This window comes from Otolemur garnettii, unplaced genomic scaffold, assembly GCF_000181295.1.
Source record: "Otolemur garnettii isolate 467f Iridium unplaced genomic scaffold, OtoGar3 scaffold00007, whole genome shotgun sequence".
NCBI lineage: Eukaryota > Metazoa > Chordata > Mammalia > Primates > Galagidae > Otolemur > Otolemur garnettii.
In genome coordinates, this window is record NW_003852402.1 from 6,585,915 (window position 1) to 6,599,833 (window position 13,919).

General features: G+C 49.6%; 1 protein-coding gene across 1 annotated transcript in view; it reads right to left on the minus strand.

The window, feature by feature from the left end:
• The window catches only part of SREBF2 (sterol regulatory element binding transcription factor 2), a 79,648-nt gene that overhangs the window by 4,354 nt on the left and 61,375 nt on the right, over positions 1-13,919 (minus strand). Inside the window, exons 12-17 of the mRNA XM_003783151.3 lie at positions 9,241-9,409; positions 7,645-7,762; positions 7,387-7,496; positions 4,803-4,935; positions 3,079-3,247; positions 802-987 (exon numbers count right to left, since the gene is read on the minus strand). Coding sequence (XP_003783199.1) covers positions 802-987; positions 3,079-3,247; positions 4,803-4,935; positions 7,387-7,496; positions 7,645-7,762; positions 9,241-9,409 — 885 coding nt within the window. The remainder of the gene's footprint in view (positions 1-801; positions 988-3,078; positions 3,248-4,802; positions 4,936-7,386; positions 7,497-7,644; positions 7,763-9,240; positions 9,410-13,919) is intronic.

The following is a 13,919-nucleotide window of genomic DNA, read 5'->3' on the forward strand; positions in this document are numbered from 1 at the left end:
GGCTGGGGATTCGAACCTGCCACCTTAGGTGTACATGGCTGGCGCCTTAGCCGGTTGAGCTATAGGCGCCGAGCCCTATGTGTGTATTCTTTAAGGCTAGTCAAGTGAACTAGCGGGAGTGGAGCAGGAACAAAGCAATCTATAACTGGTTGAGATACTGTAAACACCACTGCACTTGGACACTTCTATCTCCTCAAATTGTCAGAAAGTAATTCAGGTAAAATACGTTGAGTGCATTACTCTAATTAGCAATAAAAATAAAAAATGAAATGACTTGAGTCTAGCGAGTCATACAACTATCCTCAGAGACTTATTTCAGATCCTGCAGCCATTGCCACAGGGATGTCATGTAGAAAATGTCAGCTGGCAGAACCTAAAGTTCCAGGGGCTCAGATAAAATTTCCCCTAAAATGGGGTTCTGGGAGATCCTCTACTCTGCCAACCGGTTATGAGAATCAGAGTGGAACCCTGGACAGGGTCGTAACCCTAGCTTGCTGCCACTGCCTTGGAGCCCTCCCACCTAGCATCTGACCAAGGAGCTGCAGCTTGTGCTGGCCTGTCCTCAGTGGGCACAGCATGGCCTGCTCCCCACTGCACTTTAGGGCCAGGCATATAGCAGGTGCTCAACTAACATGTGCTCAACACAGGGACACATGGTGTCAGGCCCAAGCAAGAATGTGACAGGTCACTGGGTGACCTGAGGCGCATCTCTACAACCACATGTTGGTACCTATCCTGGGTTCTGGGGCTCAGGCCCTATAGACCCTGATGTGTCCTCCCCACCAGGCATCTGTGCCTCACCTTGCGGTAAGCTGGGCGGAAGCTGTGCGCCAGCCTGCGAAGACTGCCCAGGTCCCGCTGGAAGCCAGCTAGCTCAGCACCCGATGCGTGATATGTCTCGCCCAGGGCCTGGCTGGTGCCTGCCTGCTTTTGCCAGAGAGTTGTCCGCAGTGATAGTAGCAGGTCACAGGTCAGCAACTGGACTACCTGTGGGGTGAGTCACAAGGGAGGAGACAGATGACTCGCCTATCCCCTAGGCAGGGATCCAGCACCTACCAGGCCCTCCCCTAGCCAAACATTCAGCAGTTGAGGAGGAAGTGGAGAGCCCCACTCTGGAAAATACTCCACAAGAAATGAGAACAGCAGAAGGAATAATCCTCTTTCCACTGTCCTAGGAGGTGGGAGATTTGTTCTCCCTGTTCTGAAGTGAGGAAGTAGAGCCTCTGACAGGGCTAGTAGCTTGTGCAGACACAGCACAGGTAGGTGGCAGGGGCAGGAATAAAACTCTGTGGGTCTGAAGGTGCAAGTTCCTCCAGCTCATGGGAGCCTCGCCATGGCTGGCCTCAAGGCTGAGATACCCACAAGATACCCCAAGGGTATCTGAAGTGGCAGCATGGCCTAGAGAAGGAAGGGGGGAGATAAGAAGGTAGAGAAGCAGAATGGTTTAGTGAGAGGTATTTGACTGACCTGGGTTCAATCTCAGCTTTGCCACTTACGGGCTACATGACCCTGGCATAGTACTTAATCTCTCTAATCCTTTGTTTCCTCATCCAAAAAAATGGGAATGGCACCACATTCCCCCTGGTGGTTATGAGTGTCATGTGAGTACAATATCACACAAGTGTGGGCCACGTATACTTCCTGCCCATTACCCATGATGCTGGGTTGCCTGCCTGGCTTCTAACGGTGCCAGGTGGAACAGTGAGGAGCACCAAGTTCTTCTCAGGATGGAACATGAGCAGCCCTCCAGCTCAGATGAACCCCCAGGCTGCTTTTCACCTCACCCAGTTCTGGCTCTTCTTTTCCCCAAGGCTTTGGGCCTGGAAAGTCATGGTGCTATCTAGACCCTGCCATGTACTGCATGAGGCCCTGATCCTTGGCCATGCAGTTTTCTGGCTGCTGTCAGCTTCTAGAGGATGTGGGTGGGGATCCCTGGCACTTCTCAGATGCAAGTGCTGGATGGAGGAATACCTTCAGGGAACCAGAGCAGCAGGCCCATGGCTGGATCCTGCTCTCTGAGGACTACCAGGCTACAGGGTTTTCTAGGTTCATTCACCTCCCACAGAGGGGCTACCTAGGCACCCTAGCCCCAAGGGTATCTGCAAGCCTCTCATTCCACAAACTGAGCCTATACTATTTGATCCTCTCATGAAGACGAACACTACAAGAGACCCATAGGAAGCCCAACAAAGAAACTGAAATGTAACCCCCCACCCACCGCCTTTGGTCCTGGCAGTCCAGGGGTCTTGGGCTCTTTCTGAACATTGCCTTGTCTGTAGGGGCTGACACACTTGTCCTAGATTCACCCCAGCGCCCAGGCCTGGAAAATCTCTTGCTTAAAGTGCCCACTGAGCTGGCTGAGACCTAACCACAATGAGTGGCTCAGAGTGTAACCCTCCAGGACTCTCCTCATCCTTCTCTGGTGTTAAGCCACATGTTCCACAGAAGAACAGTGATGCTCCACTTCTAGCTGTATGCCCTCCCCCTTTTCCCAGGATGGCTGTGCCTTGGGACCCAACAGTGGCAGAAATGCCCTCCAAAAAGGACCTCCTCCTGAATGATAGGGTCTTGGGCTAAGGGGATTGGGAAGTCACGAGGGCTGGGCAGGCTTCCATGATGCACTGTGGAAACACTGCATGGGTACTGCTAGAACATGCAATGCAACTACAATGCACCACAGCTGCTCGCCAGGAGGTGGGTGGCTGTGGAGGCGCCCAGGGCAGTCAGCTGGCTCTGTGTATGTGAATGAGGGGGCAGGGGTCCGCTCAAAGGCTGGCCTGAAGAGGACGAGGGACTCTGGCCAGCTGTGGTTCACTTGGACTGACAGAAGCTGTGGTCTAGAAGGGTCTACGATTCTGGGAGCCCAAGAAAAGTATGGGTAGAAACAGGTTTGCTTCAGAGACCAAAACAGAAGTATAACTAGGGTAATAGGCCACATTTTTTGGATAGGTGGCTGCTAACGTGTTTTCTCTGTCTTTTGGACAGCCTCATACCCCAGGTCCACTTGAGGTGGGAGAAAATGTTCTTACAGACGAGAGCTGAGTACCTTCTAGAGGGGCCAGCTAAGTCCTGACTCACGTGGTTGAGGGTGGGGTCAGAGGTGGCCCCACTGACGTTGAGGCTGCTCCAAAGGTGGCCACTGGCCCTCTCACAATGGCAGAGGGCACTCTGCTGTCCATCTGCTTTCCCAGAGAGTGAGGCGTGCATGGCTTTGCAGGCGTGGAGGACAGCTTTCACCAGGGGGCTCCTGTAGCAGTGACAGGGAAGTTGTAGGCAGGTCAGTGTGTGTCACCTGAGTAACAGGTGGAGGGGCCCAAGCCAGTGACTACTACATCCCACACTGCTGTGACAGCTGGGGCTATGGAGTGCAAAGCTGCCATGACGGTTTCAGGTCCCAGATCTGAAACTCCAACTGAGCCAGGGTCGGCTCCCCACCCACTCCCTGCCACCTCTTCGTTTAGTGACGGATGGGATCAGAAAACCAGGCAAAACCACCAGGACTGCCATTAAAAACCCATTCAAAATGGTCATTCCAATACCTGTGCCTCAGTTCCTTATCTATAAAGTGGCCATAATATTACTGGCTATTACCTGTGGTGACATAAGGTGTTGGCCCTATTTTTTGTACCTTTTCTCTAAGGGATAAGCCACTTCCCCGTATGTCCAGTGTTAAACTCTCCAGAGAAACTTAGCTTCTTTTTGTAGAACAGACTGGGGAAGAGGGGGAGGTTGGGGTTGGAGGAGGGTTCCTAGAGCATCACTGTCCTGCAGGGCAAAGGGACCCAGGAATACACATTCAGGGGTAGCAATGCCTGCTGAAGCACCTTAGCTGTCTGCTGCAGCTCTGCTACTCAGAAGGAAGATGACTTTGGACAATATACTTGCCAAGCCTCAGTGTTCTCAGGAGAGGAGACACACACGCTGATACAGGGCTGGTGCAGAGTGTACTAGTGGAGGGCTTAAAAATGGGGATACTTAATGAAATCAGGGTGCTAGGTCAACTTTAGCGAACATGGCTTCAAAACTACACACTCACTTTTCTCAGCTGCTTTCTGTGGTCCTGGTTAAAATTCTGCATCATGGAAAATACTATAGGCTTGGCTCTAAGGGAAGGACCTTGTGGAGCCTTTCTGTTATTCATACAATTTCTCTCAGGAACACTTAAATCCCATTAGAAATAGGGTGTTAGCAGGTAGGGCTGCCCATCACTAAGGGCTAAATGCCTACAAGACACACACGAATATCTCAAGAAGAATGCCAAAAGCTCTCTGGTTATGCCATGCACTCAAGACTGTTTCAGTTAAAGGATGAGGGTGCCAGAGCTGATGGTGGGGGCTAGAGGTAGCTGGAAACTGGATAAAATGCTGGCACATAGGAACAGGACCCTCTGGTTCACATAAGCTTTAGGACAAACACAGGCCTTCCTCCCCATTGGCCAGGAGGCACCAGTACACTGCTGGCCTATACCATGAAGCTTCAGAAGGTGCCGGGAGCCATAAAGCTGTCTGTCTCTCCTTTTTAGCCTGTGGTGCCACAAAGGCACACATCAAAGAGGTCCTGGAGGCTGGACTGACAGCTGCTGGGATCACTGTGGTGCTGTGCAGAGCAGGACACTTACACAGAGGACATGGTGGCCCAGCTTGGGTTCTCGTGGTGCCCTCATCTCCCTTTTCTGGCTCCCCATCTGTCATGCAGTCCTGATCCTTCACCCCAAACCAGTTACTGATGCTGAATCTCTCCCACTAAGTCAGATGAGATTCCGCTGGACAGAAGCCACAGAATGGCCAAGGAGGCTTACGCACTCTGTCACTTCCAGGGCATTGGGGACACGCTCTACTTTGGTAAAATTAGAGCGCACAGCTGCGTCGTCTCCCTGGAGCCAGCTGATGGCAATGGTGATTGCGGACGTCCACCACCGACAGATGACATCTGGACCTGGAGGGGAACAGCACCAAACAACACTCTAGCACTCAAAGACAAGAGACCTGTGGTGCTCAGCAGCTGGCTACACCTTGTTACCATGGAGGGACCAGAGGGGCCTATAGGTTGTCCTCTCCCACGTTTCTGATGGGGGTATCAGCTAGCACCATCTTTTGGAAAGTGTCTGACGATGTATTAAGAGCCTTAAAAATGTTCATTCTTAACTAATCTAGTAATCCTGTTTTTGACACTTTGTAATAAGGAAATTGGCTTAAGTAGAGAAAAAAGTTTTAACAAAGATGCTCACTAGAGTGTTCTTTATTTATTTTCTCAGACAGAGCCTCAACCTGTCATCCTGGGTAGAGTGCCGTGGCATCACAGCTCACAGCAACCTCCAACTCCTGGGCTCAAGCAATTCTCCTGCCTCAGCCTTCCAAGTAGCTGGGACTATAGGCGCCTGCCACAATGCCTGGCTATTTTTTGGTTGCAGCTGTCATTGTTGTTTGGCGGGCCCGGGCTGGATTCGAACCCGCCAGCTCAGGTTGTATATGGCCGGTACCTTAGCTGCTTGAGCCACAAGTGCCGAGCCCGGAATGTTATTTTTAAGTAAAAAGTTGGAACTGGTCATGTGGCTCATGCCTGTAATCCTAGTACTCTGGGAGGCCAATGTGAGAGGATTACCTGAGCTTAGGAGTTGGAGACCAGCCTGAGCAAGAGTGAGACCCCGTCTCTACTAAAAATAGAAAAACGAGTCAGGCATTGTGGCTGGTGCCTATAGTCCCAGCTCCCTGGGAGACTGAGGCAAGAGGACTACTTGAGCCCAGGAGTCTGAGGTTGCTGAGAGCTAGGCTGATGCCACGTCCCTAGCACTCTACCCAGGACAAAAGAGTGAGATTCTGTCTTAAAAGAAAACATTGGAGGGCGGTGCCTGCGGCTCAAAGGAGTAGGGCGCTAGCCCCATATACCGGAGGTGGTGGATTCAAACCCAGCCCTGGCCAAAAAAAAAAAAGTAAAATGTTGGATACAACCTAAACGTCTGATAGCTATAAAGAATGGTGTCTTCAAGTATCTGTAACAGGCTCATGTTAGAATACTTAAAGTCTTTTCCTCTCTCAGCTTTAGCTTTTTTCAACTGAAAAATGATGATACTAGTGACCTCACAAAACAGTGGGGATGGTCATGTAAGAAAAAAGGCATGAGAGCATGTGCTTTTTGGTTTCTGCTTTTGGGAGGGTCTAGGGAACAGACATCAGGCAAGAAAGCACATGCTTTTCTAAACTCTAAAATAGAAAAGAGGGTTGGCACCTGTAGCTCAGTGAGTAGGGCGCCGGCCATGTACACTGATGCTGGCGGGTTTGAGCTCAGCCTGGGCCTGCTAAACAACAACCAAAAAATAGTTGGGTGTTGTGGCCGGCACCTGTATTCCCAGCTACTTGGGAGGCTGAGGCAAGAGAATCGCTTAAGCCTGAGTTTGAGGTTGCTGTGAGCTGTGATGCCACAGCACTCTACCCAGGGAGACATAGTGAGACTCTGTCTCAAAAAAAGAAAAAAAAAATAGAAAAGAGAGGCTACCAGGTTAGTGGTCATGATGGGGGTGGTTGTGTTTCTGGGATCTTTTTTTTTTTCTTTTTTGAGACAGAGCCTCAAAGCTGTCGCCTTGGGTAGAGAACCGTGTTATCACAGCTCACAGCAACCTCCAACTCCTGGGCTCAAGCGATTCTCCTGCCTCCACCTCCCAAGTAGCTGGGACTACAGGCGCCCGCCACAACGCCCGGCTTAGTTTTTGGTTGCAGCCGTCATTGTTGTTTGGCGGGTCCGGGCTGGATTCGAACCCGCCAGCTCAGGTGTATGTGGCTGGCACCTTAGCCCGTTGAGCCATAGGCGTCGAGCCTTGTGTTTCTGGGATCTTTCCCTCGCCAGGGAGAGTGGCCAAAGGTAGCTTGGCACCCCCATCTTCCCTAGTGGCCTCAGAAACCTGAGAATTAGCAGCTAATGTGCTACCATCCCGATGGCACTTTACAGACAGGTGTTAATTCAGCCAGGGTTACACTATGAAGCCTAAGGCAATGGGGAAGTGGTAGAGAGGCCCAGATGAAGTCTCTTCAGCAGAGCGTAAGGACTGAGAATAGCACCAGAGCCCACTGTGCAGCTGAGAGGTGAGTCCCCACCAGCCTTGGTGCCTGGACCACTTGGTGCCTGCTCTTCTGGGCATTTGGGAAGGGTCCTGACCTGGCCCACACAGCCAGGACCTGAGGAAGATGTTAACTCACTCTTTGTCCCATTTATCTGAGAACCATCATTTCCTGTCTCCAGAATGCTGCCCAGGAAGGGGTAACTATGAGGGGGCTGCCGATATGAACTTGGGATCCAGAGAAGATGACTGAGCACACACTCATACAACCCTGGAGCTCGAAAGCAAAAGAGCTGTGAAAGATTGACCTCAGTACCCCTGAGACTATGGCTTACCCAGGGCCGACTTGAGCACGGAGCTACTGGAGAGTGGCGGAGTCACAATCCCCACAGAGTCCACAAAGGAATGAAGTAATTTCAGGTACTCTAGAGCACTGGAGAATTCACTAGAAAGAAAGTTTCCTGAACATCAAAACATATACAATGACCACGCTCATGGTCTGGCTGTTCAGACGCAGTGGCCATTTCTGGTCCCCTCTCCCCCACCACCCTAGGCACATTTACACCTTTCCCCGTGCTGCCTGGGGACTTTACCAACTCTCTTCTTCATGGTCTCCAGCCTTCTTCTTGGCCTGGGGTTTGACCAAGGACTCCACAGCTCTCTCCAGAAGGTTTTTGCAGAAGGCCTGATGGACCTGGGCAATGGGGTCAGCTAAAAAAGCAGACACATTAAATGGGTTTTATTTATGAGCCCATTTTGGTCTTTATTGAGAACAGAGAATGGGGAAAGGAACCCAAGAAACAGCTATGCCCTGAACCTGGGAATTGGATTCCCCTTCTCATACAAACCCAGAATGACCAGGCTGAACAGGTAAAGACAGAGAAGGGTGACCAACCCACACTGAGGGGCACAGACTGTGTAGTTCTGGATTTGCTGGGAGTGGGTGGGTAGAATAGGAGGGTGCTGCGTCTCTCAGTACAGTGCTCGATACTTCATTCAAGGCTAGGAGCTATAAGGTGGAGCCTGGTCAAAAAATAGAAAATGGAAAAGTGGACAGCCATCTCAAGTCTCAGAGCCTGTCTCTTCTCCCTGTGGCTTAGGAGAACAACTAGCTCAGGAGAAAAGGTGGTGGCTGCTGCCATGCTCATGACAATGAAGAACCTGCTCCTGTTTTTCCAGAGCCTTGTCATGGAACCTATGATCAGCAATGACCTGGATGAGCTGATTTAACAAGGGATATAGCTAACTTTCACCAACAGATTCCCTTAGTGGGTAGCACAAATCACGGCAGCACTAGCCTTTTCTCTCCCCTCACATGTGGCAGACATGTGATCTGATGAGGATGAGGAGGAAGAACAGTTAGGAACATATACTGGGTGAAAAGGCCTAGAGCCAGAGACTGCCAAGAGGTGAAAATGCCAGCAGGAAGCCTGTATTTAGCCAGCAAGGATGGGGTGGGAAGTTTAGGACTGCTTTTGCTTTCACCTTTTATTTTTTGGTGTGGGACAAAATTCTCATATTAAGCAATAAAGTTATTATTTAAAAAACAAAAGGACAGCAGACCTCCCCACATTTAACACACATCCCTGAACCTGCAGAAACTTACCCTCCCCACAGATTCCCAATTGAGGGGAGGGAGGAAAGCATAGCAGAAAACAGAAAGCCACTGAATGCACAAGGTCTAAGTCAACCTTGACGGGCCTGCATGCTTCAAGGCCTGACCAGTCGACTCCAATCACTGTCAACTGCCAGGGATAGAAAGCCAGCACCTCCTTTCAATGCCTGAAGCCCCATCCCTGTCACCATGCTGAGCACTTGATGACTGCCTGCCACCTATTGTTCCCTGACTGCTCCACACACGTCTGTCTGCTCTCCCAGTGGGGCCAGAAGACCAGGGGCCAGGGAACAGTAAGTGCCACACATCGTTTGTGTGTCTCCAAAGTGCCAGGACAGGGCTGGAAGTTAGTTGGTGCTCCAATGCCAGAGAGAGCAGAGCCTACCCCAGTTGCTAGAGAGAGTTGAGCCTACCCCAACTTGACCTTAGGCAAGTTACTCAACCTTCCTGAGCCTCACTTAAAACAAACAAATGGATTGAGTAAGACTGAGATAATCTGCATCGCCACATGTTGTAACCCTGCCATGGTGGCTCTCATGGCTTTCTCCAACTCTGGCTGTGAGGGTGTTCTCACCTGGGTTTCTCTGGGCACAGTACAGACTCTCCTTGGCAGCTGACTTCACGGACCAGCTCCGCTCCATGAAGAACTTCTGGCCCAGAGGGTGGCAGAGCCAGCGCAGGGAGTCAGGGACAGCACTGCGCTCGGAGCCACACAGGCTCTGGGCTCGACTGAGGAAGTAGCTCTGTGGAAGGAACACTAAGGTAGCAGAATGCTGGTTGCAGCCACTGTGGGACCATCAGAAAGCACTGTGGTGGAAGCCAGCTTGAGGGGAGATTGGGAGAGATCAGTGGCGGGTCAGGACCCACATGCATGCCTGAAAGTAAACCCTGTCACTGAAACCAGGGCAAGTGCTCCGGCAGGCCTGCCAAGCTTGGTAACTAGGTCCAAACCCTAGCAGAAGGGGAGGGAGAAGCCACAGGGTACGTGGGGGTGGGGGTGGGGGGCTCTGCTGCATCTTGTCCTGCTGGGGCTATTGATTCCTACTAGTATCTGGTTCTCACCCTGCAGGTGTTCAATTTATAGGCGAGCAGAGCAGGGGGGCCATTTGCTAGGGAAAGGCCTCAGAGGCCACTCAGTGCTGCACCGCACCTTCAGCCCGGTGAGTGCCAAGCAAGGCAGCTCGCTGGCTCCTGGGACTTGTGCTCACCTGTCATTTTAATTATATATCTTTTGGAGTATTTTTAGGTAGAACTGTATTCTGCTTTGACTAATTTTTCACTTTTTTTACATTTGAGTATAGAGTATAAAACAGTGCGCAGCACCTAGCAAGTGGCCAGGATCAAATCAGACAGTCCTGGAACAAAGGGCAGCTGTGGGCTTGCTCACGTCCCACACGTGAGCATGTGTGTGCATGTGTGTGAGTGCGACACCCTCTCCACAAAACTGGACCTGCAAGGGCAGCCCCCTAAAGAAACTCCCACACCACCCTATGAGCCTCCAACATAAATACCAAGCCTGCAAGGAAAGGCCAAGAGGAGCTTTGCAAGCCTTTTCACTGGGTAATTCAGAGCCAGTGTCCCAGTCTCCAGGCCCCTTCTCCAATCCATATCATGACTCAAAATAGGCTAATGTAAATAAGGAGCAGAGCAGCGAAATACAGGAGGGAGGGAAGAACACAGACAGCACAGGGAGCCCCGAGGAGGGGCTGCTGGATCGAGGCCCGTGGACTTCAACCTTCACACTTCAGCCCCTGCCTCCACAATTGAGTGTAGCTGTTTCACGGTCTGGTTCAGTCTGATGGTTCTGACCTTTACTGGGCTCAAAGTAGCCATCAGCTAATATAGCAGCTTCAGAAGACTTGAATGCCAGGGTTAGAAATAGCACTGCCAAAGCAACTCTCAAGGACACAGACAGGGGGGACTTCTTTCCAGGAGAACCTGGAGGCAACTGCCTGAATCTGAGAGGAAACAACATGGCCAAAGTGCTCTACAGATACACACTAACACTCTCATGGCGGCTTATGGAACAAAGTGTGGCATTCACTTCAATTTCTAATCACAGGGCCAGTGGCACTAACAGTTTTTCCTCCTCTTTGCTGACCAGCCTTGAGCAAAGGAGACTGGAGAACAGGTGTAGAGCAACCCCATGACCTTCTGCCGACCCTCCACAAAGACCGAACCTGAGGTACTAACTGTAGTGGTGGGAGAATAGTTAACTGAGGAGCCAGAGGCTGGGGGTAGAGTGGCAGTGTGATTTTAGGGCTTCTTTGAATCCCCAAATCTTCTAACACTTGACTCTGATTCTAAGAACAGTCTGCTCCACATGCCTTATCAGCAAGGGAGCCTGGTGGTTGCTCCAGGGAAAATTGAGGACCAACTGGTTCCTCAGAAGGACCCAAATGTCACAAACAGAAGCAGAAACAAAGCCTAGTAAAGGTCATGTGGGAAGAAGAGCCCAGAGAAGCCAATCAGGAAACCATTAAGTTAAAACACATTTTTCTTTTTTCTTTTTTTTTTTGGAGACAGAGTCTCACTCTGTTGCCCAGGCTAGAGTGCTGTGGTGTCAGCCTAGCTCACAGCAACCACAAGCTCCTAGGTTCAAGCAATCCTCCCGCCTCAGCCTCCCAAGTAGTTGGGACTACAGGTACCTGCCACAATGCCCAGTTAATTTTTTTAAATTTTTATTTTTATTTATGTATTTATTTTTGAGATAGAATCTCACTATGTTGTCCTGGGTAGAGTGCCATGGCATCACAGCTCACAGCAACTTCAAACTCTTGGACTTAAGCGATTCTCTTGCCTCAGCCTCTCAAGTAGCTGGGACTACAGGCACCCACCACAACGTCCCGCTGTTCTCTTGTTGTAGTTGTCATTGTTGTTTAGCAGGCCTGGGCAGGGTTTGAATCTATCAGCTCTGGTGGACTCTAACCACTGAACTATGGACCCCAAGCCTAATTTTTTATAGTTTTATAGAGACAGGGTCTTGGTCTTGCTCAGGTTGGTCTCGAACTCCTTAGCTCAAGGGATCTTCCCACATTGGTCTCCCAGAGTGCTTTTATTACAGGTGTGAGTCATCGCACCAGGTTTATTTTTAATTTCTTTTTATCAAGAGAGTTTCACTTTGTTGTCTTTGGTAGAGTACTGTGGCGTCACAGCTCACAGCAGCCTCCAGCTCTTGGGTTCAAGCGATTCTCTTGCCTCAGCCTCCCAAATAGCTGGGATTACAGGTGCCCACCACAACACCTGGCTGTTTTTAGAGGCAGGGTCTCACTTTGGCTCAGGCTTGTCTAGAAGCCCTGTGAGTTCAGGCAATCCACCTGCCTCAGCCTCGTAGAGTGCTAGGATTATAGGTGTGAACCACCACGCCTGGCTTTTAAGTATATAACCAAATTCAAAGCTGCTTGTTCTTTCCTTTTAAAAAAGTACTGTCTGTGTCTCTTAATCTATCTTCTCCCAAGAGAAACAGGAGAAAGGGGCAGTTACATTAGAGAAGACAGATCTTCTCCTTTTTCCATCTTACTGGCTCTGGCTCTGGCTCAAATATGCAAATTTGGCAATACTTTAAAGTTTCAAATATTTATATCCTTTGCCACAGCATCACCAGCTCTAGGGAGTTAGTCTGAGGAAGCACTTGTAGAAGTGCATGAAGACAATGCAGATAAATGCTCCCTGCAGTACTGTTTCTCACAGCAAGTTACCAGAAACAACCCAAATGTCCATCAGCAGCACTAAGTACCTCTTAAAGATTTACCATTAGATTGAAAAAAGCAAGTGGCAAACAGTGCTTAGGGTATAATCACACAAAATATATTATATTGTATATGTATTAGTACGTACAGGAAAAAAAGCTCTGAGGAAAATACACATTGAAAGTTCACTGCTTGGGGCCATGTACGGTGGCTCACGCCTGTAATCCTAGCACTCTTAAGAGGCTGAGGCAGGTGGCCTGAACTCACAGGTTCGAGACCAGCCTGAGCCAGAGCAAGTGCCAATCTCTAAAAAGTAGCTGGGCATTGTGGCGGGCACCTGTAGTCACAGCTACTTGGGAGGCTGAGGCAAGGAGATCGCTTGAACCCAAGAGTTTGAGGTTGCTATGTGCTGTGATGCCACAGAACTCTACTGAGGGCTACAAAGTGAGACTCTGTCTCAAAAAAAAAAAAAAAAGTTCACTGCTTGCTGGGCATATCAAGCATTTTCTGGCAGAAGGGGCACGTGGCAGGGGGCTATTTAAGGCTACCATTTTTCTGGCCTCAGCTGCCACATATGCCTTCCTAAAATGGGCTGAGTCTCTTTTAAAGGGCAGTTGTGTCTTAGCAATAAGGACAAATGAAACTCTACTGGGGCTTTGGGATGAAAAGATGGTCTTAAAATTAATATGAAAAGGTAACACAACAAAAAATAGTCCCTAAAACTGGAGGACACAACCAGACATCACAACATATTAGAACACATAGCCAACAGGGTTGTATGGTGGAGGTACAGAGAACAGACTAGAATTCAGAAGCAGAGATAACACACACAGACATGTGATTTATTTAAAAAGGCACCACTCAGTGCACTGGGGAAAGGACGGGTTTCTTTTTTTTCCTAAATAACAGGTCTGGGTCAGACAGACATATACATATTAAAAAAAAAATGGACCTTTTATACCCTTGACCTCTCAACTCATACAAAAATCAGTTTCAGGGGGATTAGGTATCTGTGTGTGAAGCATATAAAATAAAGCTTCTAGTAGATGACATAGGAGAATATCGTCATTATTTTGATGTATGGCAAAGCTTTACTGAATAGGAGACGATATCTGACTATAAAGGAAAAGTCCAATAATCTAGATTTTGGTAAAGTAAGAACTCGTGCTATCAATAGATACTATTAAGAGAAAGAATAGGCTTGGTGCTCATAGCTCAGTGAGTAGGGCGCCAGCCACATACACAGAGGCTTGCGGGTTCAAGCCCAGCCCGGGCCTGCTAAACAACGACAATGGCAACCAAAAAATAGCCAGGTGATGCGGTAGGTGCCTATAGTCCCAGATACTTGGGAGGCTGAGGCAAGAGAATCACTTAAGCCCAAGAGTTTGAGGTTGCTGTAAGCTGTGATGCCATAGCAGTCTACTGAGGGTGACATAGTGAGACTCTATCTCAAAAAAAAAAAAGGCTCAGTGCCTGTGGCTCAAGTGGCTAAGGCGCCAGCCACATACACCTAAGGTGGCGGGTTCGAATCCAGCCCGGGCCCGCCAAACAATGATGGCTGCAA